Here is a 21,286-nt window from a genome sequence, read left to right as displayed (position 1 = left end):
GTTAAAGTAGATAAACTTGAATTGTTGTGTAAACATGTTAGATTCTTTAATTAGTATTTACATACTTACTTACTAAGCTATAAGCTTACTTTGTTTCTCTCTTTTGTCTTATAGTGTTCTTGACTTGCTCGGGAGTTAAGGATCGTGAAGATCTATCCGCACTATCATACTTTAGGGTATTTGAACTAAACGTTTTGAATTATGGCATGTATAGTAGGCTTAATTATTTTGTTACGTGTCATATTTGTCTAGGTTAAAATATTAGTTACAGTACTCGACCAGATACTTTGTACAAGCCATTAAAGTGGGCTAATATTGTTCAAGACATATGTTATACGATGCACTATCAAATTGGATGACATATTTACATCTCGATTATGTTTAATGGTATGTGTTATGTTCTGGTAATACCTTATATCCTGTTCCAGCGACGGTAACGGGTAAGGGGTGTTACACACACTATAAGGGATTTTTCGGATGTATTTCCTAAAGAATTGCCAGAGTTACCACTGGATAGGGAGGTTGACTTTGGAATTGAGGTTTTGCCTGGGAGAGCTTCGGTGCCTATTGCTCCTTATCGTATGGCACCGAAAGAGCTGAATGAGTTAAAATTGCAACTTCAGGAACTTTTAGATAGGGGTTTTGTTCAACCTAGTGTGTCCTCATTGGGAGCACCAGTCTTCTTTGTCAAAAAGAAGGACAAATTTATGAGAATGTGTAAGAATTACCACAGTTGAAAAAATGAGTGGTAAAAAATTAATACCCATATCCAAGGATTGAATATCTGTTTGATCAGTTTCATAGAGGATCAGTGTTTTCGAAGATTGATATTCGTTCTGGGTATCATCAATCTAGGATAAAAGAGGCTGATGTGCATAAGAATGCCTTTAGGACTTGTTATGCGCATTACGAGATCCTTGTCATGCCATTTGATTTGACTAATGCTCTAGCTGCGTTAATGGATCTCATGAATCGGGTTTTTCAACTGTATCTATATCAGTTCGTCATAATGTTTATTGACGATATCTTGGTATACTTTAAGATCAAGGATGAGCATGATAAACATCCTAGAGTGGTTCTTTAGATTCTTCATGAGAATGAACTTTATCCTAAGTTAAGTAAGTCTAAATTTTGGCTGAGTGAGGTTATGTTTCTGGGGCATATGATTTTTACTCAGACAATCACTAGAAATTTCTCAGTAGTTGTACAACTAATGATAAGTTATGGCAAGAGAACATCATAGTTGTTCAGTGAAGTTTCAATATAGTATCAAGTTTTAATATGAGTTTTGATGCGAGTTCTGAATCAAGATGAGTTATAAATGATTTATTTGTGGATTGCCATTAAGAAGATGATAGAAAGATTTCACTAGATTGGTTGTAACATGTGAGAAATTTCAAGGATGAAATTTTCATAAGGGAGGAGAGTTGTAACAACCCATTTTTCAGAGGTGTTGGAAACAGTGGTTTCGGGGCCACCAAATCCGATGAGTGAGTTCATAAATATTATTATTTAATATTTATGAGTCAAATGTTATTTAAAAAAAATGTTTTTAATTTGATGTTTTATGTTATTTAAGCGATTTATTAAGTTCAAGTGGTAAGACCTTAAAGTCAAGTGGTTTTAGAAAATGAGGTATTGGGATCTCGTTTCTATAAACCGAGCTGTAAATAAATTTATAAATATTGACGAAGTGTCATTAAGGTTGTATTAAAGTTTTGTTGAAAAATTTTAATGTTTCGATAATTAATTAATTAAAAAGGACTAAATTGTAAAAGATGTAAAATTTGACCACTATTTGATTTAAGTGATTAAATGGTTTATTGAATAAAGGAAAAGGGACTTAAATGGTAATTAAACCATTTAAGGAGTTAGTGGACTTATATGGACATGAATTTGGTGTTTTATTTATTTATTAACCAAGGTTAAAATGGTAATTTTATAATTAATTAAATTAAATAAAACATAAGTAAAAAAAATAAAGATTGTCATATTCCTTTCTCTTTCTTTTTTTTTTTCAACTGAAAGCCATGGTTATGGAAGCTAGGTTCGGCCATGTTTCATTTCATGCATGTAAGTCCCTAAGCTATCGGTTTCTAATAGTTTGTATGTTTTTTAAATCGTTTCAACTAAGTCCAGCTAGCCCATACCTTTGATTTTGAAACTGCTAATGATTTGAATGTTTCCATTGATTAACCTTGTGATTTTAAATGTTAAATGATGAATTTGAGATATTAGTTGTTATTTAAAAGTATTTTAGTAAGTAAATTTTGATGAGTTTTCCGATTAGGGACTAAATTGTTGAAATAGTAAAAGTACAAGGATTTGATATGAAATTGTTGCAACAATGGGCTGTTTTGGATGCCATAATTATTTGGATAGTCTCAATTTTGGGTAAAAATGGTTAATTTGCGTGTGTTAGTGTTAAGGACTAAATTGAATAAAAGTAAAACTTTATGGGCAATTTTGTAAAAATATAAAAAATGACTAAATTGCGTGAAATAGATTGTTTTACTATTTTACTATCTAAATTAATAGATTGAATGAAATTATTAATTTAGATCAAGATTTGGTGGAAAATCGAGGAGAATAAAAAATTACCAAAATGCCCCTCTACTTTGACATTTCTGCAATTTTGCCAGGTAAGTTCGTATGAACTGTGCTATGTATAATGTTGATTAAATTGAATGTTATTATATGATTTTTTTGAAAATGAATCAATATATATATGTTAATTGTACAATTTATCGAGTAAAGAAACAATGAAAATTCAACGACGAATGACGAGTATCGAGCCTCGTTTGAACTTTGCATACAACTGTTTACCTTGCAGTTTGTAACACAAGTCTCAGATATTCGGCATGCTCGATTTCATCACTGGAATAGATCAAAATGTCATCTATGAACACAACCACAAATCGATTTAGATACTGTCTGAAGATCTGATTCATCAAATCCATAAAAATAGCAGGTGCATTAGTGAGTCCGAAAGGCATAACCAAAAACTCATAGTTCCGTCTTTCTTTTTCACAAATAAAACTGGTGTATCCTAGGGAGAGAAACTCGGCCGCGCGTAACCTCTATCTGTCAACTCTTGCAACTGAGCTTTCAATTCTTTAATTCAGTTGATGCCATTCTATATGGAACTATCGATATCGGAATCATCTCAATACCAAACTCTACCTCTCAGGTTAGTGGCAAACCCGGTAATTCTTCAAGTAACACATCCAAATACTCACACATAACTGGTACTGATTCAATTTTTGTTTTAGTTGCTTTAAAATCAAGCACATAAGTAAAGTAAGCTTCATAACTCTTTCTCACGTATTTCTGAGCTAACATCGAAGATATCACTGCTGGTAAACCATTCAGATCATTAGACTCAATCCGATTAATCTCATCATTTTGGCATCTCAACTCACTAGTCTTTCATTTTGCAATTTACACCAGCATCGTGCAAAGTCAACCAATCCATACTCTGAATCATATCAAACTTGTTGAATGGTAACAACATCAAACCAACTGAAAGACATGAATCTCGAACCATCAACGGAAAATTCTAACACATTATGTCAACCAAAACACATTGGCCTAAGGGGTTTGGTATTCTAATCACAAACTCAGCAGACTCTATAGGCAAAGTCTTACTAGATACTAAGGTCTCGCATACATAAGAATGAATCAAACTAGGATCAATCAATGCAATTACATTAGTATCATAGAGAGTGAATATACTAGTAATAACATCTGGGGTTAAAACATCCTAACGAGCGTAAATAGCATAAGCTGTGACAAGTGCACGAGCCTCAGATCGAATTGTTGTGTCTTTAGTTCCTCTCTGACTGCTACTCATATTTCCCGTATTTGTAAGATATCTACTCTTGGCTGAAGTGTTACTCGATCTTGAACTTTGCATAATCTCTTGCTCAACTGACTTGGGACAATCTCGGATAAAGTGATCTAAGGATCCACATTTGAAACAAGCTTAATTATTCAATCTACAAATACTCGAATACCTTTTACCACAACATTTACACTCAGGTTGATCAGAACTGACATTTTTAACACTAGCAATCGAAGTAGCTGGAGCTCTGAAGCTTGAATGTGATCTAGCACGATCTCTACTCGAGTGTCTCATATTAGCCTTTGAACGGCTATAATCATATCAGAATTTCTTTGATGCAGACTGAAATGATTTACCCAATGATCTCTCATGGAAATCTCTGGCTTCAAAATCAGCTTTTCTTTTCATATAACTTGGGAAGTTACAGGAACTTGAGGGGGTGGAGGTTGTTGAGCAGTCGGATTTGTTCGAACAAACTCCATAAACCACTCATTCATTAACTGGAAGAAGGCTTGCTTAGCTTCTCTCTCTATACAACTTGAAATCGATCTAGAATCAGTCGCGCTACCCTTTGAGCAGGAGCGGGTGCATTATCTTCTATGTCATCCGTTACGGCTTGATCGGGATCCATTTACTATACAAAAACACATTTTCAAATGTCAAGAGCCATTACACTATCAAAATATAAAATATGGCATGTATAGCTAGACTCACATGCATTACGTTAGTCCTAGAATCGACTAAACCGTAGCTCTAATACCAATCAAATGTAACATCCCTAACCCGTATCTGTCAACAGAATGGGGTTACAAGGCATTATCCAAAATGATATAACTTTCATACATTCACACAATCACTCTGATCACATTCGAAATCTTACATTTGTAACTTCAGTTAAACAATTCTTGAATCAATAATACACAATTTACAAAACAATTTAATAGATTCACATATAACCATTTTGTTATCTTATAGCATAAATTACTATTCATATGGTCATTATACTTCTTTTACATTAAAATTTCATGCATATATTACCTTATCAATATGAACCATTTTAAAACACAAATATTAAGTCATATCACCTAATTTACAAGCTAAATAACATGTTTAATCATCATGTATTCAAACAATCTATGAACAATTTCTAAGCATAATTACCAAATCAAAACATACCAAAATTTAAATGCTAGCATAGTGACAAAATTATAAATACACAACCAATTCATTTGCTCGCCTATTCGACTATCAAAATTAACCATTTTAGTCATGCCAATTCCACCATTAAATTTTAAGTTAAATTTACCATTTAATAATTGAATACAAATGTCAACTTGTCACTTTAAATGTCAAACCACAAACAAACATGTCATATGCATATGTATCAATTTATCCACCATTAGCCGAATATGCTTGCACATCATTTACCAATTCCAAACAAATTTTACAAGACAAAGTGTGTGTGTATATATATATATATATATATCAAATTTTATGTCAATAATGAACCACACCAAATAACCAAATTCACAATATAGCAAAGTCATCTTATAACTTAACAAAACATGTACCACATTTCACATAATAATCCATATTCAATCTTCATTGCCGAATACATCCATGACATCATGCATGTCTCACGCATATCTTATATCATTAAAATACTCTTTACCTTTGTTCATGATCAAGCTAAAACCAAGTAGTAAGTATATTACTCAATTATATATATCCAACTATAATTTCCCCTATATGCCATAACCAAAATATACTTTAATATCAAATCACATAATAACACCATACAAAACATAACAACAAAGTTTGCTATATTTATCTATGTATAAACTATAGCCGAATCATCAAAATCACATCCAAACATAACCATAATTGAATCAAACCTTGAAAACAAACTTAACAAAATAAACAAGCCATTTTCGCATGGGTTGTATATATACACATACCAAAATCAACATATCCAAATAAAATCTAGCCTATACATGCCATAGGTTCGAAATTCAACTTATAAAATATCGAAAACAATCGATAGTGTGAAAAACGTTTCTGACAATTCCAAGCTCATAACTTGACTCCAAAATCTATAAAACAGAAGCAAACATACACACACAATAAGCTATCATAGCTTAGTAAGTTATAAGCAAATAACAAATCAATGACAATATCATTCATTACAACAAAATTGAAATATGCTATTATGATCATATACAATTTCAAACTTACAATTACCTTTGTCAAACATATAATTATAACACAAATTCAAATTGGCCGAATGCACATATAAATAATAACATAATTAATTTTTTTCACTACTAAGATCACATATATATATTCACTTGTATCATAAAAAAATTGTATCATAAACCAAATATCCAACTTACATTAATCTCAAATATGAAATTAGCTATCACATACCTGATCACTTTAGCTCGATTACACATTCGATCACAACTTATTATTGCCTGTTGAACCATTCAAAATTGAATAGGATACTCGGATAATCATACATATGGTTCAATGCCAACGTCCCAGACATGGTCTTACATGTAATCACATATCGATGCCAATGTACTAGATGTGGTCTTACTCACACACATATATCGGAATCACATATCGATGCCAACGTATTAAACATGGTCTTACTCGTACACAAATATCAAAATCACATATCGATGGCAACATATTAAACGTGGTCTTACTTGCACACATATATCGATCCCATGGTCTTACTCGCACATCATATATCAGAATCCTATGTCATGAAATATATATCCTATCTATTCCTAAGGCTCATACGGGGCTTTTGGATGTCGTAACTCGATCGAATCGAACTCGTAACCATTGCTCTCAAACATATATCACTTCGGTACATTCTTAAAATAATTATAACAATTCAATTCAGCATTTATAATATACATATATTGAAATTTCCAACATCTATGTGCCTATAAACTTACCTCGGACAACGATAATCAATACAGGACGACTGTTCGACAACTTTGGTTTTCCTTTGATCCAAATCCGATTTCTTTAGTTCTTGATCTAAACATATTCATATAAAAATTATTAAAACATAGTTTCATTCAATTTAGTCCAAAAACACTAAATGGGAAAATTACCATTTTACCCTAACATTTCACACTTTTTACAATTTAGTCCAAATTGCACAAAACACAAATTATCCAAAATTTGATTACATTATGCTTAGAAAAAATATTTCTTATGTTCATACAAGTCCATACATTTCATTTATTTCACATTTTAGTCCCTCAAATTATTATTTTTGCAATTTGGCCCTAATTACTCAAAATCATCAAAAATTCAATACAAAACAAATTAATCCAAAAACATATCTTTCATAATTCATCATCTAACATCACAAAGCTCAATTATTCATCAATGGAATAACTCAAAATATTCATCAAAATCAGAAATTAAAGCATGGGCTTTGTACATTACACTGAACGATCTCAAAAACGTAAAAATTATCAAAAATCGAGCTAGTTACATACCTTGATTAAGCTTAACAATGACCAAATATGACTTTCTTTTCTTTTTCTTTTCCTTTAGCTAATTTTGGCTATCAAATATAAACATGTATGGCTTTTATTTATTTTATGTTTTATATTATATAACATTATTAATTATTTTACATATATGACCTTTATTAATTAATATAAAACCATTATAAAATAAGGTCACAACAGTCCATATGATATTCTCATGGATAAATTGCATTATAAATACTTCAAACTATAAGGACACATTCAATTCGGCCCTTACACATTAAACCATCAAATTTTCATTTTACGCGATTAGCACCTTTTTATTAAATCAGACTCCAACGACGAAATTAAAACACGAAATTTGACAGATATAAATTCACACATAATAAACATAGAATATAATTTTAAAATATATTTTTGACTTGGATTCGTGGTCTCGAAACCACTGTTCTGAATAGGGTCTAAATCGGGCTGTTACAAATACAGTAAGTCGGGAATTGATAATGTCATTTAGGCTTATGATAAGCATTGGGAACATAATGGAAAGTAACTAAATTTAAAGGTGTATAATCTTATAGAAAGGTTGATGGTTATACATTATGTCCTACAAAATCCATTCAAGTTATGAATTATATGTATATGTGATATTAATAAATTTACTAATTTGTGAATTGATGATCATATAGATTTATGAATTTTGGCATTGACTTTGAGTTATGTCTATTTTAATAAGTTTATTATTGAAATGGAATTTTATGCTTAAAGTTTATACGAGCTTACTAAGCATGCATTGCTTACATAGTTATTTTCCCTTACCTTGCAGATTATCGGAAGCTCGATCGGGTTGGAAGCTAGTCGAAGATCCATCACATTATCCATTGATTTTATCGATATATTTTGATGCTTTGGTAGTGGTTATAATGGCATGTATAGGTGGACATATGTCTAATGTTTAGTTAATGATATCGGCATGTAATGTTGCTTTGAATTTGTGAAACTTATGACATCTGATGCCTTGATGATTGGCGTGCTTTAGGCATTTTGATGTTTAAATGTAACGCCCCAAATCTCAAAAACCCTGTTAAAATTATTTTGTATGTTTACGACATGAAAGTATGTCTGGCTTAGTGGTTTAGTACTCTATGGGTGTCTGAAAAGTTGTGGGTTCAAGCTCGGGCTTGAGCAAAATTTGTGCTTTTATTTTATTAAACCCCTGTCTTCTATTAGTAGACTTTTAAATAATTGTGGGGAGATATGTCATGAAAGGTTCGTTGGTCTAGTGGTATGTGGCGTGTTTCTCTACCAAGGGACTGGAGTTCAAGTCCAGTTGCATGCAAAAGAGTTTCTTTTTGCAAATAGCTATGTGGGAGGTGGGATGGCATTGGGACTCTAGTGGTGGGATGGCAGAGGAGTTGTTGAGGGAATTTGAATCGGTCAAGTGAGGGAAAAGAGGAGAGATTTGTAGAGAGATAGGGGGAGTGGATCAAAGAGGGGGGAGAGGTAGAAGTAGCCGTAAGTGGGAGTCTTCTTGGTACCAATTCGGTCATTGGCAAGGGGACTGCCAAGATTGGTTTTAGGGTATTACTCTCCTTTCGTCAGTTTTTCTTGTTTTTCTTTGCATTTTGAAGTTGTGGCTAAATTGACCTTTGGCATATTTTCTTCTCTTTTTTCCTTCAAACCCTAACCGAATACCCTTCTTTTCTCTTCTGCGTCTCAGTCGTTCATTTTTTTTGACCGAACGTTCCCTTGTTTCACTCATAAGCCTTTGCCGGAATGTTCTTGTTCCTTCTCCCTCTTTTCTAGTCCAATTTTCTTCTAAGTTTCTCTACTTTGCTAGCCGAATACCCTGAGTGTGGGACTTCTCCTTCTCTTCTTTCTTTTCTGGCCATTTCTTGCTAAGGTGCTATTGAAATTCTATGGTTTTTGGGTTAGTGGTTGCGGTTTGTCTCCCCCTAGCAGAATCTCATTTGGTTTTCTTTTCAAAGGTTCAGCTTTTGGTATCTCTTAGGCTGAACGATTGCTTTCTCTCTTTCATACCATGGGATAATATTCATCAATACCTTTTTATTTCTTTTTTCGTGTGATTGTTGCTAGGGGCTCGATTTCGGTAATCAATGTGCTAGGCCGATTACCCTACCCTTACAAGTGGTGTCTTCTTTATTGGTAAGTACTTTAAATCCTAGATACAATTATGTGGGATTGTAGAGTTTGATGAATTGGTTAACTGTTTCGTGTGAAGGTTGAAACTTTAGGAAGAATACATGGATTTTAGGAGCGAGAGGGGTTCTACAATAGTTCGTTGGTAAGTAGCGATGATTCGGTTAAAGTTTTCTGTAATGCTTTAGTTTTCTGTAAAGTTTGATTACGGAAGTGTTGAGGCTACAGTTACGTTACAGGTGTGTGAACACTATCATTAGTTGTGAAACTGCAAAGGCTAAAAAGCCGAAAAGCCGAAAGGTTGAAAAGTCAGAAAGTGGGTTGTCAACACCACTCAGACATGTGGGCGCCCGTGTGATAGGCCGTATTACAAAATGAGGCTGTGATGTCGACAAAATGGCCATGAGTGTTTCATGGGCCAAAGTTGTATTGGGCCATTTTGGGCCAAATTGGGCCAAGTGGTCCCAATGGGCCCGTGAGCCCCACGTGGAGAAATTGTAAAAAATGTGGTAAATTGTTGGGCAGGTTGTGTGAACATCACGACTGAGACCATTTTTGGGCTATGTGGGCCATATGAGAGTATAGGCCAACATGGGACCAGAGTATGGGCTGAAAGCCCATTATCACTGATTGACTGTTAAGGTTGCACGGGTCGCCTAACATGACTGTGGACCTAGTGTTGGGTCGGTAAGTATACTTAGACCCTATACTGATAAAATGACCATTATACCCCTGTGAGGTAAATTGACTGAAATAACCTGCATTACGTATATTTGTTTCTGAGCATGATTTTTCTGCATACACGTATGTTATTATGTTGCATTACATGGCATGGGATATATGATTATGGAGGAAGTGTACTGAAAGGCTATAAGCCTATTACTTGCTGCAAATACTGTTTTAGTACCGAATTTGATACTATTTGGTGCGTAAGGTTGGGTGGGTCGATTTGATCCCCACATGGTGTGTAGAGCTGGTACAGAGTTGGTGTGTAGCGGATAGATTGAGTAGGACTCTTTACTGGCATACTGTACTGAAATGGGCTAAAGCCCAGACTGTCATTGTTATTGAAATGGGCTAAGGCTCAGACTGCTACTGTTACTGGGAAGGGGCTAAGACTCTTAACTGAAACCGATAGGGCTTAGGCCTAGATTGCGCTTACTCTGATTACTTATTTTTATGGGATTTCAGACACTGAGTTTTTGTAAACTCACCCATCTGTTATCTGTGCAAGATATCCCCGGGCTTAGCCGAACGAGGTGACGGGGGACTCAATGGTGGCCACTCAACGTAGTTATTTCTTTTTATACTATAATTAAGGTTTTACTTTGGGTTTTTAATATGTAATAAGGCCGCTTAATTTTTATTTAATTTGGGGATTTATTTTCTTGAATTTTTACCTATTAGTAGTAGGTCTCGGGTTTTAAAATTAACAAGTTATAAACTAATGATTTTGTATAAACACCATGTTTACGCAACGCAATATGAGAGTTTCTGAAATAACTATTTTTTAAAGATTCAATGTCAACCTAATATGATTTTCTAAAATAATTTAAGTTTTTTGTATGAAAAGACATCATAAGTTTTAATCAACTCAAAGGAAATTTTAAGAAGAACGGTTTCTCATCAAATTTGTGTTTTGGAAAAACATTCCAATGTGACATCGAAGATTTGGCCATAACGTCTAGGCTAGGTTTGGGGTGTTACATTTAGTTGTATCAGAGCCAAGTTACAAAACTCTTCTGTGGGTTTGGGTTTTCGAAACCATGGAAATGTTTTACTAAATGAGTGGTACACCGAGTCTCTACGATGATCCTCTAAGTCTTCTGACTGTTTACACTGAAATAAGGATATAGAAATGTTATTATTAAAACTACTTAGGTAGTAAAACTGTACTAAAATCTCTTTAGTTTGAGTGAACTTCAAAATAGCGAACCGCAAAAACAGACTCTGAAATAGTATTTCTCATAAAATATCTGTAATAAACAACTAGAACAATAAAATTGACTGGCATAAAACTTTTAATACAGTCAGAAGCGCGATTGGATACTGAGCACTAGAGGTATTCATAGTAGAGGTCGCGACAGAGGCCATGAAAGTGCTCAGGCTGGGTCATCGTCTTTTGGACACTAGCCTAATGAGGTTAGTGAGGTTCCAGGTTCACCTATGGCTGAGACAGGGTCTCAAAATCGAGCAGCTGGGGATGGCACACTTTCCCAAGCAATGTTGAGGATTCTAGAAAGGGTCGCTGGGCCTGGTACTGGTAATGTGGGTCGTAGGTCAGTTACGGAATGAATCAGGTCAATAGGGCAGAGATTTTGAGGGTTATTGCTGGAATTGCTCATAATGTGACTGAATATTGGATCGAGGCCATAGAGAGGATCATAGATGACCTTGACTGCACCCCCGAGCAAAAATTAAAAGGTGCAGTATCACTGTTGAGAAATGAGGCCTACCAGTGGTGGCTTACTGTCAAAGAGGGCACTCAAGCTGATCAATTGACTTGGGAGTTTTTCAAAACTACTTTCTAGGCCAAGTATGTAGGTGCCAGCTATGTGGGATACTCGTAGGAGGGAATTTCTGAACTTAACTCAGGGAGATAAGATAGTGGCTGAATATGAGGCTGAATTCTTATGATTGAACCTTTATGCACGTGGGATGGTGGCAACAGAATACGAACGGTGTGTTTGGTTTGAGGATGGCCTCAGAGATGGTCTAAGAGTTCTGATAGCTCTTCAGAGGGAGCGAGATTTTGCAGCACTTGTTGACAAGGAAAAAATTGCAGAGGATGTGACGTGTACCGAGCGCTAGAACAGAGAGAAAGGCAGACGTAAAACGGATGCTGAGCCCTTGAATTCTTTTCAGAGATTTAAGAAAAAGCCCAAAACTGATGGGCCGATCAGAGTTAGGACCCCTACTACTGCTACAACTGGACCGCAGTTTTGTACTGAATATGGGAAACGCCATCAGGGCGAATGTCGGAGGAAGTTGGGTACATGTCTGAGATGCAGAACTTTGGAGCACCATGTTAAGGATTGTCCACAGAGGCACGAGTAGATGCAAGCTACTGGTTTGGGTAATGTATAGTTGGCTAGTCAGCAGCCACCGAGAGGCTGTGGTCAGGACAAGGGTGGAAACGGTATGGGTCAGGGTCGTGGAGCACCGGGCAGAGGTGCGGGTCATACTGAGGCAAGGTAGCCTGCATGGTTTATGCAGCACGTCACCGAGAGAATGGAGATGCTCCAAATGTCATAACGGGTACGTTCTTTATCCATAATGTACCTCATACTGCATTGATTGATGTTGGGTCTACTCATTCGTATATAGCATGCTCTATGTTTAAGATATTGGGTATTGTGGCTGAAAGCACTACAAGAGAGATTACTATTCTAAGTCTACTGGGGTAGTCCATTCGGGTATATAAGGTATTTAGATGTGTTCCTTTGGAGATACAAGGAGTTGTTTTTCTAGCCAATCTAATGGAACTGCCTTTCGGAGAATTTGATTTAATATTGGGCATGGACTGGTTAGTTAAACATCGGGTAAGCTTGGATTGTGCCACTAAGTGAGTTGTACTGAGACCTGGAGTCGGTGAGGAGATAGTGGCAATTGGGGAACGACGAAAATATCTAAGTGATATAATTTCTGCGCTAAGGGCCGAGAGGTTGGTACGCAATGGTTGTGAAGCATACTTGGCCTATGTTAGTGTTTCAGATGTTGGAGACTCTTTGCTAAAGGATATCAGAACTGTTAAGGATTTTTCGGACATCTTCCCTGAAGAGGTTCTAGGATTACCTCCAGAACGTAAGGTAGAGTTCGGGATTGAGCTCTTCCCTGGTATAGCTTCGGTGTCCATCGCCCCTTATAAAATGGCACCAAAAGAGCTTGTAGAGCTGAAGACCCGAATTCAAGAACTACTGGACCGTGGGTTTATCCAACTGAGTGTGTCTCCGTGGGGAGCACCAGTCTTGTTTGTGAAAAAGAAGGATGGATCCATGCGTATGCATTGACTATAGACAATTGAATAAGTTGACTATTAAGAACAAATACCCTTTGCCAAGGATTGATGATTTGTTCGATCAGTTGTGGGGAGCGAAAGTTTTCTCTAAAATAGATCTCCGGTCAGGGTATCACCAACTGAAAGTTAAAGAGGCCGATGTACACAAGACAACATTTAAGACTCGTTATGGTCATTATGAATTCCTAGTAATGCCATTTGGAATGACAAATGCCCTGGCAGCTTTTATGGATCTAATGAACAGAGTATTCCAACTCTACCTGGATCGGTTTGTTGTAGTATTTATCGATGACATACTGGTGTATTCGAGGACGGAATATGAACATGATAAGCATCTTCAAGTAGTTCTACAAATTTTAAGGAGAAACAACTGTACGCCAAGTTCAGCAAGTGTGAATTCTGGTAAAAAGAGGTAAGGTTTCTTGGTCATGTGGTGTCTACTGAGGGGATAAGGGTTGATCCTCAGAAGATTGAGGCTATCTTTTATTGGAAACAGCCAAAGACTGTATCGAAAATCTGGAGCTTTCTGGGGCTGGCTGGATACTATTGCAGATTTGTAGAGGGATTTTCACTGATTGTCACGCCCTTAACTAAACTGCTACGTAAGGGCGTTCCCTTTAACTGGATTGATGATTCAAGAGAGCTTTGAGAAGCTCAGGAAATTTTTAACTATGGCCCCTGTCTTGATTCAGCCAGAGTATGGGAAGGAATTTACTATTTACAGCGAAGCATCACATGTTGGTTTGGGTTGTATGTTGATGCAAGAGGGTAAGGTGGTTGCTTATGAGTCTCGTCAGCTTAAGACACATGAGGTGAATTATCCGACTCATGATTTGGAGTTGGCCGCAGCAGTATTTGTATTAAAAATCTAGGGGCATTACTTGTACGGTGAAAAGTGTATCATTTACACGAATCACAAGAGTCTCAAGTATCTCTTTACTTAGAAGGAGTTAAACCTTAGGCAGCGTAGGTGGATTGAGCTGCTTAAGGATTATGACTGTTTGATTCAATACCACCCTGGTAAGGCCAATGTAGTGGTCGATGCACTGAGCCATAGGGCTATGACTGATCTAAAAGCAATGTTTGCTCATCTTAGCTTATTTGATGATCGTAGTTTATTGGCCGAGCTCCAAGTTAAACCAGTATGGATTGAACAAATTAAGAGTAAATAGTTGAAAGATGAGTCATTGGGTCTTCTGCTCCGGCAGATTGAGAATGGTAATGCAGTGGATTTTGGGCTGAATTGTGAAGGGTACTCTGTCCCTAAGGATATTGATTTAAGGTAGACTTTACAGTGAGAGGCGCATAGTAGCCCTTATGCTATGCACCCAGGTGGAAATAAGATGTACAGAGATCTCCGTAAGGTATATTGGTGGCCAGGTCTTAAGCGTGAGATTACCGACTTTGTGAGGAAATGTCGACTTGCCAACATGTTAAAGTAGAACATCAATTGCTTTCTAAGTTACTTCATCCGGTTAAAATTCCTATGTGGAAGTGGGAAAGAGTAACTATGGACTTTGTGAGTGGGCTACCCCTAATGCCTTCTAAGAAAGATTCCATGTGGGTCATCATGGATCAATTGACCAAAACTGCCCATTCCATATCGGTTCACACAGATTTTTTATTGCAGAAACTACCTAAGTTGTATGTATCTAAGATAGTGAGACTACATGGGGTACCAATTTCCATAATATCCGATAGAGATCCTCGCTTCATTTCTTGGTTCTGGAAGAAGTTACATGAAGCTCTGGAACACGGTTGGACTTCAGTACTGCGTTTCATATTCAGACAGATGGTCAGTCGGAGAGGGTAATCCAAATATTGGAAGACATGTTAAGAAGTTGTGTAATTGACTTCCGAGGTAGCTGGGAGTAGTACTTGCCACTAGCAAAGTTTGCTTATAACAATAGTCACTAGTCTAGCATACATATGGTACCTTACAAAACACTATATGGTCATAGTTGTCGTACTCCATCATGTTGGACTGAGTTGGACGACCATCATGCTCTGGGTTCTGAGTTAGTAGCTGATATCAAGGATAAGTTCAGAGTAATTCAGGATCAACTGAAGGCGGCATTAGACAAACAGAAGTCATATACGGATCTGAAGCATAAAGATATTGAGTATGCTATGGGAGATTTTGTCTTTTTGAAGGTCTCATCATGGAAGAAGGTATTGAGATTTGGGCGTAAAGGTAAGTTGAGCCCAAGGTTTATTAGGCCTGACCGTATTTTGATACGAGTCGGACCGATTGCATATCAGTTACAGTTACGTCCAGAATTAGAGAGAATTCATGATGTGTTCCACATCTCTATGCTGAGACGCTACTGCTCTAATCCTATGCATGTTGTGCCGGTTGAAGAGATTGAAATTAGAGCTGACCTAACTTTTGAGGAAGAACCAATCCAGATTTTGGATCAAGAGGTAAAAGTCTTGAGAAGGAAGTCAATCCCACTAGTAAAAGTTCTTTGGCGGAATCATAGTTCTGAGGTGGCTACGTGGGAACCCGAGGAGGCAATACGGCAATAATATCCTCATCTATTCTAACCATGTAAATTTTGAGGCCGAAATTTTCTTTAAGAAGGGTAGAATTGTAACGCCCCAAATCTCGAAAACCCTATTAAAATTATTTTGTATGTTTGCGACGTGAAAGTATATCTGGCTTAGTGGTTTAGTTCTCTGTGGGTATCTGGGAAGTTGTGGGTTCAAGCTTGGGCTTGAGCAAAATTTGTGCTTTTATTTGGTTAAACCCTTGTCTTCTGTTAGTAGACTTTTAAATAATTACGGGGAGATCATGTCATGAAAGGATTGGTTTAGTGGTATGTGGTGTGTTTCTCTGCCAAGGGACTGGAGTTCGAGTCCAGCTACACGCTGATAAACCGTAATTTATACATGTTTTTATCCCATGCTTAGCGCATTTATGGATGGTTTCTCCTCAGATTTGTTGAATTTGATGCTCCTAATTCTTTAATTTCATGTTTTATACTTAGGTGAGTATAGGAGAGTAAAAAGAGCGAGAAATGGGCTAAAAACGGAAAAAATGGACCCACATCTAACCTTAGCCCTTGACTCATATGGCTTTCTTTCAAACTGACTCATCGGGAAGCTTCATCTCAAAGCATGAGACTAGGTTTACACTGAGAGCCTAATAAAGGACAACTTTATTAAGACAGCTAGAAAGAAGAAAGATCAATATAGTACTTACTTTAAGTATAAGCTAAGCACCTCTTGCATAATCAACTGCTTGGTAGTCAAATAGAGAAGAACTTGGAAAATTCAGTCGAAGGAGCGGAACTTAGAGCCTTTACTTGATATTAGTAAAGCGCACTTACTCTAACGGCATACCTTTTGCATGATGGGTCAGTGAGGAAATGGGAACAGTGGCTTAAGCCATTAGGTGTAGGCACTTTCCAAAGGTGGAATCTTCTAGTTCTTCCTATTTGACCCGAAACCAATCAATCTAGCCATGAGCAGGTTACATCCGTCGACAAAAGGATCACCCTAAGATGATCATCTCATGGCTATTGAGAATGAATCAAATCAGATGGTTCTATTTCTTAATATTTCTGACTTGCTCCTACGAAAATCAACATGGCCTGGACTTCCTCACACGGGCGTGTCACACGGCCTTGTCCCTTTTGCAGGATCGAAGCATGACTTACTCGGGTAGACTACACGCTTGTGCCTATTCAACAACCTTGACCACGGGCTGGAGAAATCGCACACTTGCGTGTCACACGAGCGTGTCCCTACTAAGCCCAAGTATAACCCTATTCGGAAAAGCCCAATTTTGAGGGCTCTTAGGCATTTTAATGTCTATTTAAACACCTGAGGAGGCAATTAGGCAGGTAAAGGTAGAGTAGGAGGCAATGAATTACTTAAGGGAAGATGATTGGTCCATCTCAGAAGTCGAATTCATCATCAAGACTGAAGATCTCCCTTCAATTTCCATTCAGGGGTTTTGGGTTTTCTTTATGTTTTGTATTCATTATTTTTCTGAGATGTTTTCTTTTATAATTATGAACTAAACCCCCTAAATACCTAAGGGGAATGAAACCTAAGACGGATCATGTTATTATTATCTAAATTGTATGATAAACATTTGACTTGTTCTTTATTATGTGTTCTTAATTCGTGTTTTAATATTCCAGGATATTGATTCGAGTTAATGCTCTTATTCAAAGGAGGAATAGACCCTGTCTGAGAGTAAATTTTTCATAATTAAGCGGAGTTGATTGCACGCCTAGAGATAGGGTGATAAGATTTTGCCGGATTAGGGGGAAACCTAATAAGGGGATCCATAGATCGAGTTAATGCAACACTAGGTGTTAATTAGAAAGAGATTTCAATTAATCAACCAAGGGTTAGAAGTATTAGTCTCGAGAGAGATAATAATATAACTTAGGGATTTCTATAGATGAAGTCAAATGAATAAATCGTCTGATTTAGAGTCAAATAACAAGTGAAGTCTAGGTGGATTTTTCCTTGGGTAATGTCTTAATCAATCGAATTTTCCCAAAAGCATTTCCCTAATTTCTCTCTGTGCACTCTTAGTTTAGTTAATTTATTTAGATAAACAAATCTCTTAATTTTTAGGTTAGATAATAAAAATAAAGTAATTACTAGTACTCTTGGTTCCTTTGGGTTCGACAATTTGGTCTTGCTAAAGCTACACTACTGTTCGATAGGTACACTTGCCTTCATCGTGATAATAGTTAGTTTCAAGAACGATTTATTATAAATTTTTAAAACCTGTCACGAATATCATGTATCATGTATCAAGTTTTTGGCAATTTAAATATTTATTTTATTTTCTAATTCTTCATTTATTTTCTTCTGATACGTTTTTCTAGTTTAAGACCAGAAGAAACCCGTCAGGACCATTACTGTTTGATAGTGAGATCGATCACACAGTTCACAAAAACCAAAGAGAAATAAGGCGAAGCTTATGATACACAGAGAAAGAGCAAGAGAACGATACTTCAACCACAACCGAGGAGATGGCTGAAAACCAAGAAAATCCGCTGCCTCATGCGATTGCTGCTGATTAGAATCCTGCTTCGCGTACTATGTATGATTATGCTAAACCTTCTTTAACAGGAACTGAATCGAGCATAGTTAGGCCTACTGTAGCTGTAAAATATTTTGAACTAAAACCTAACACAATTCAAATGATACAACAGTTTGTTCAGTTTGATGGTTTGCAGGATGAGGATCCCAACGCTCACTTGGCGAATTTCTTAGAATTTTGTGACACTTTTAAAATTAATGGCGTTTCTGATGGTGCCATCCGCCTTCAGTTGTTTCCCTTTTCATTGAGGATTAAGGCTAAATAATGGTTGAACTCTTTACCACGAGGGTCAATCACTACTTGGGAACAAATGACCGAAAAGTTTTTATTAAAATATTTTCCACCAGCTAAAATGGCTAAATTATGTAATGATATCTCTTCTTTTGTGCAGATGGATTTAGAAACACTCTACGACGCATGGGAGAGATACAAGGACCTCTTGAAAAGATGCCCTCACCATGGGTTACCACTCTGGCTACAGGTTCAAATGTTTCATAATGGCCTAAATCCTTTAACTCGACAAATGGTTGACGCAGCCGCTGGTGGGACTATCAATAATAAGACACCTAAAGATGTTTATGAATTTATAGAAGATATATCACTGAATAATTATCAGTGGCAAGTCAAGAGGACAAAGCCAACTAAAACAACCGGCGTTTATAACGTCGATTTGGTCACCATGCTCTCTAATCAGGTAGAACTCTTGAATAAGAAAATTGAAGGTTTTCTTAGTTCTTCACAGGTTCACCCAGTAATGCAGTGTGAAGCAAGTGGAGGTGGATCGAGCAATCCAGAATACCCACCCTATGGCCACAACATGGAAAATGAGCAGTTAAATTACATGGGTAATAATCCTCGATCTCAAAATAATCCTTATAGTAATACTTACAATGCAGGTTGGAGGAACCACCCATATTTCTCATGGGGAGGCCAAGGGAATCAGTGACCACCAGCACCTCCAGGCTTCCAACAACCACCCTACCAACAAGATAAAAAACCGAACCTTAAGGAGATGCTAACAAAATTCATCTTAGTGTTAGAAACTCATTTTTAGAATACTGAGACAGCACTTAAAAATCAACAAGCGTCGATCCAAGGGCTCAAAACTCAGATAGGTCAGCTCGCTAAATTGATATCTAAATGACCACAAGGTAGCCTACCGAGTAACACTAAGTCTAACCCAATGGAGCAAATCAATGCAATTACTATTCAAGATGAGGAAGGGTTAGTTGCATCTGAACCATAAAAGAGACAAGAAACTGTGGTAAGTAAAGGTAAGGGTGAGGTGGATCACAATGACCAGAAACTAGTAAGTAAAGAGTACAAACTTCGTGTGCCATACCCAAACGCGACAAGGAAAGACCGCACAAAAGAACATAACGGTAAATTCCTTAAATTATTAAAGAAGTTACATATTAACTTACCATTTATTGAAGCTCTTTCGCAGATGCCAAATGCAGTCAAATTCTTAAAAGAGCTTTTAACAAATAAGCGAAAGTTGAATGCGGCGTCGCATGTGGAACTAAATGCAGTTTGCTCAGCCAAACTACAGAATAAGCTGGCAAACAAATTAAAAGATCCAGGGAGTTTTACGATTCCCTGTTTAATTGGTAGCCTAGATGTTAATAATGCTTTGGCTGATTTAGGGGCTAGTATTAATGCCAAGCCTTACAAAATGTTTAAACAACTAGGTCTTGGGAAACCCAAACAAACTAGGATGAGTATCCAATTAGCTACTAAAAAAATCAGATTTCCTAGAGGGATTATTGAAGATGTACTCGTTAAAATTGACAAATTTATATTCCCAGTTGATTTCATTATTCTAGACATAGAAGAGGATAGTAACATTCCTTTAATTTTAGGTACACCCTTTTTAGGAACCACTTGAACAATAATTAATGTTGGCACAGGTGAATGATGAAACAATCATTCTTCAAGCTCGTAATTTGAGTAACACATCGAAAATTGAAGGTGGTTGTATAAATCAGTCTACTAAAACTGACCATATAGTGCAACCTATTTTGCATGAAATAAGTTCAAAGAACCTGCATGAGCCATGTTCAAGCAACAACAAAGGACCTATCTATGAAGAACGAAGGCTACAAATCGAGAAACTAGATGAATGACGGATACAGAAATCGAGAACACCCGATAAACTGAAATCGAGCCAGGCGAACTCAATACATCACCAAATTAACTTAAGGTTGGAGAAAAAGTACTACTAGATGTAGCAGATCCTCGCATCACCACTTCTGTACCTAATGAAAAATTTCCTCTCACGGTACTCAGCATTTTCCCATATGGTACAATCGAGGTAATTCACCCTAAATTCAAAACTTTTAAGGTAAATAATACTCGTCTTATATCAATTGATAGCAGGGATGAGGAGCGTAAACTCCTCGAGCCATCGTGATCACACACCAGAGAGGTAAGTCAAGCTTAGACTATAAATAAGCGCCTCTCGGGAGGCAACCCGAGTACTAACAGTAATGATTTATTTAAATTCTAGTTTTTCACATCTAACCTACTAACTGAAGTCTTGAAACACAGGATTTTCCCATCCACATGGCTAGGCACACGGGCGTGCTTTAGGCCGTGCACACACCACCAGAGGAGACACGGCCGTGCGATACGGCTATATGAGAACAGAGCAAAAATTTTTCCCCAACACGGGATAC

General features: G+C 36.7%; 1 protein-coding gene and 1 non-coding gene across 2 annotated transcripts; one reads left to right on the top strand and one right to left on the bottom strand.

Annotated features, from left to right (window-relative positions):
• The first annotated feature begins 15,466 nt into the window (after positions 1–15,466).
• Positions 15,467–16,066, top strand: LOC108468715 (uncharacterized). Its single transcript, XM_017769584.1, has 2 exons — positions 15,467–15,709; positions 15,800–16,066. The coding sequence occupies exons 1-2, from the start codon at positions 15,467–15,469 to the stop codon at positions 16,064–16,066; spliced, it is 510 nt and encodes a 169-aa protein (XP_017625073.1).
• Positions 16,067–18,966: 2,900 nt separating this feature from the next.
• LOC128286041 (small nucleolar RNA R71) lies at positions 18,967–19,073 on the bottom strand. Its single transcript, XR_008276588.1, has one exon. It is a non-coding gene; the product is annotated as a small nucleolar RNA R71 (small nucleolar RNA).
• Positions 19,074–21,286: the final 2,213 nt, after the last annotated feature.

The sequence above is a fragment of the Gossypium arboreum genome, chromosome 12, assembly GCF_025698485.1.
Source record: "Gossypium arboreum isolate Shixiya-1 chromosome 12, ASM2569848v2, whole genome shotgun sequence".
NCBI lineage: Eukaryota > Viridiplantae > Streptophyta > Magnoliopsida > Malvales > Malvaceae > Gossypium > Gossypium arboreum.
Note: the sequence above shows the minus strand (reverse complement) of the source record. Positions and strands in the feature narration are given on the sequence as shown.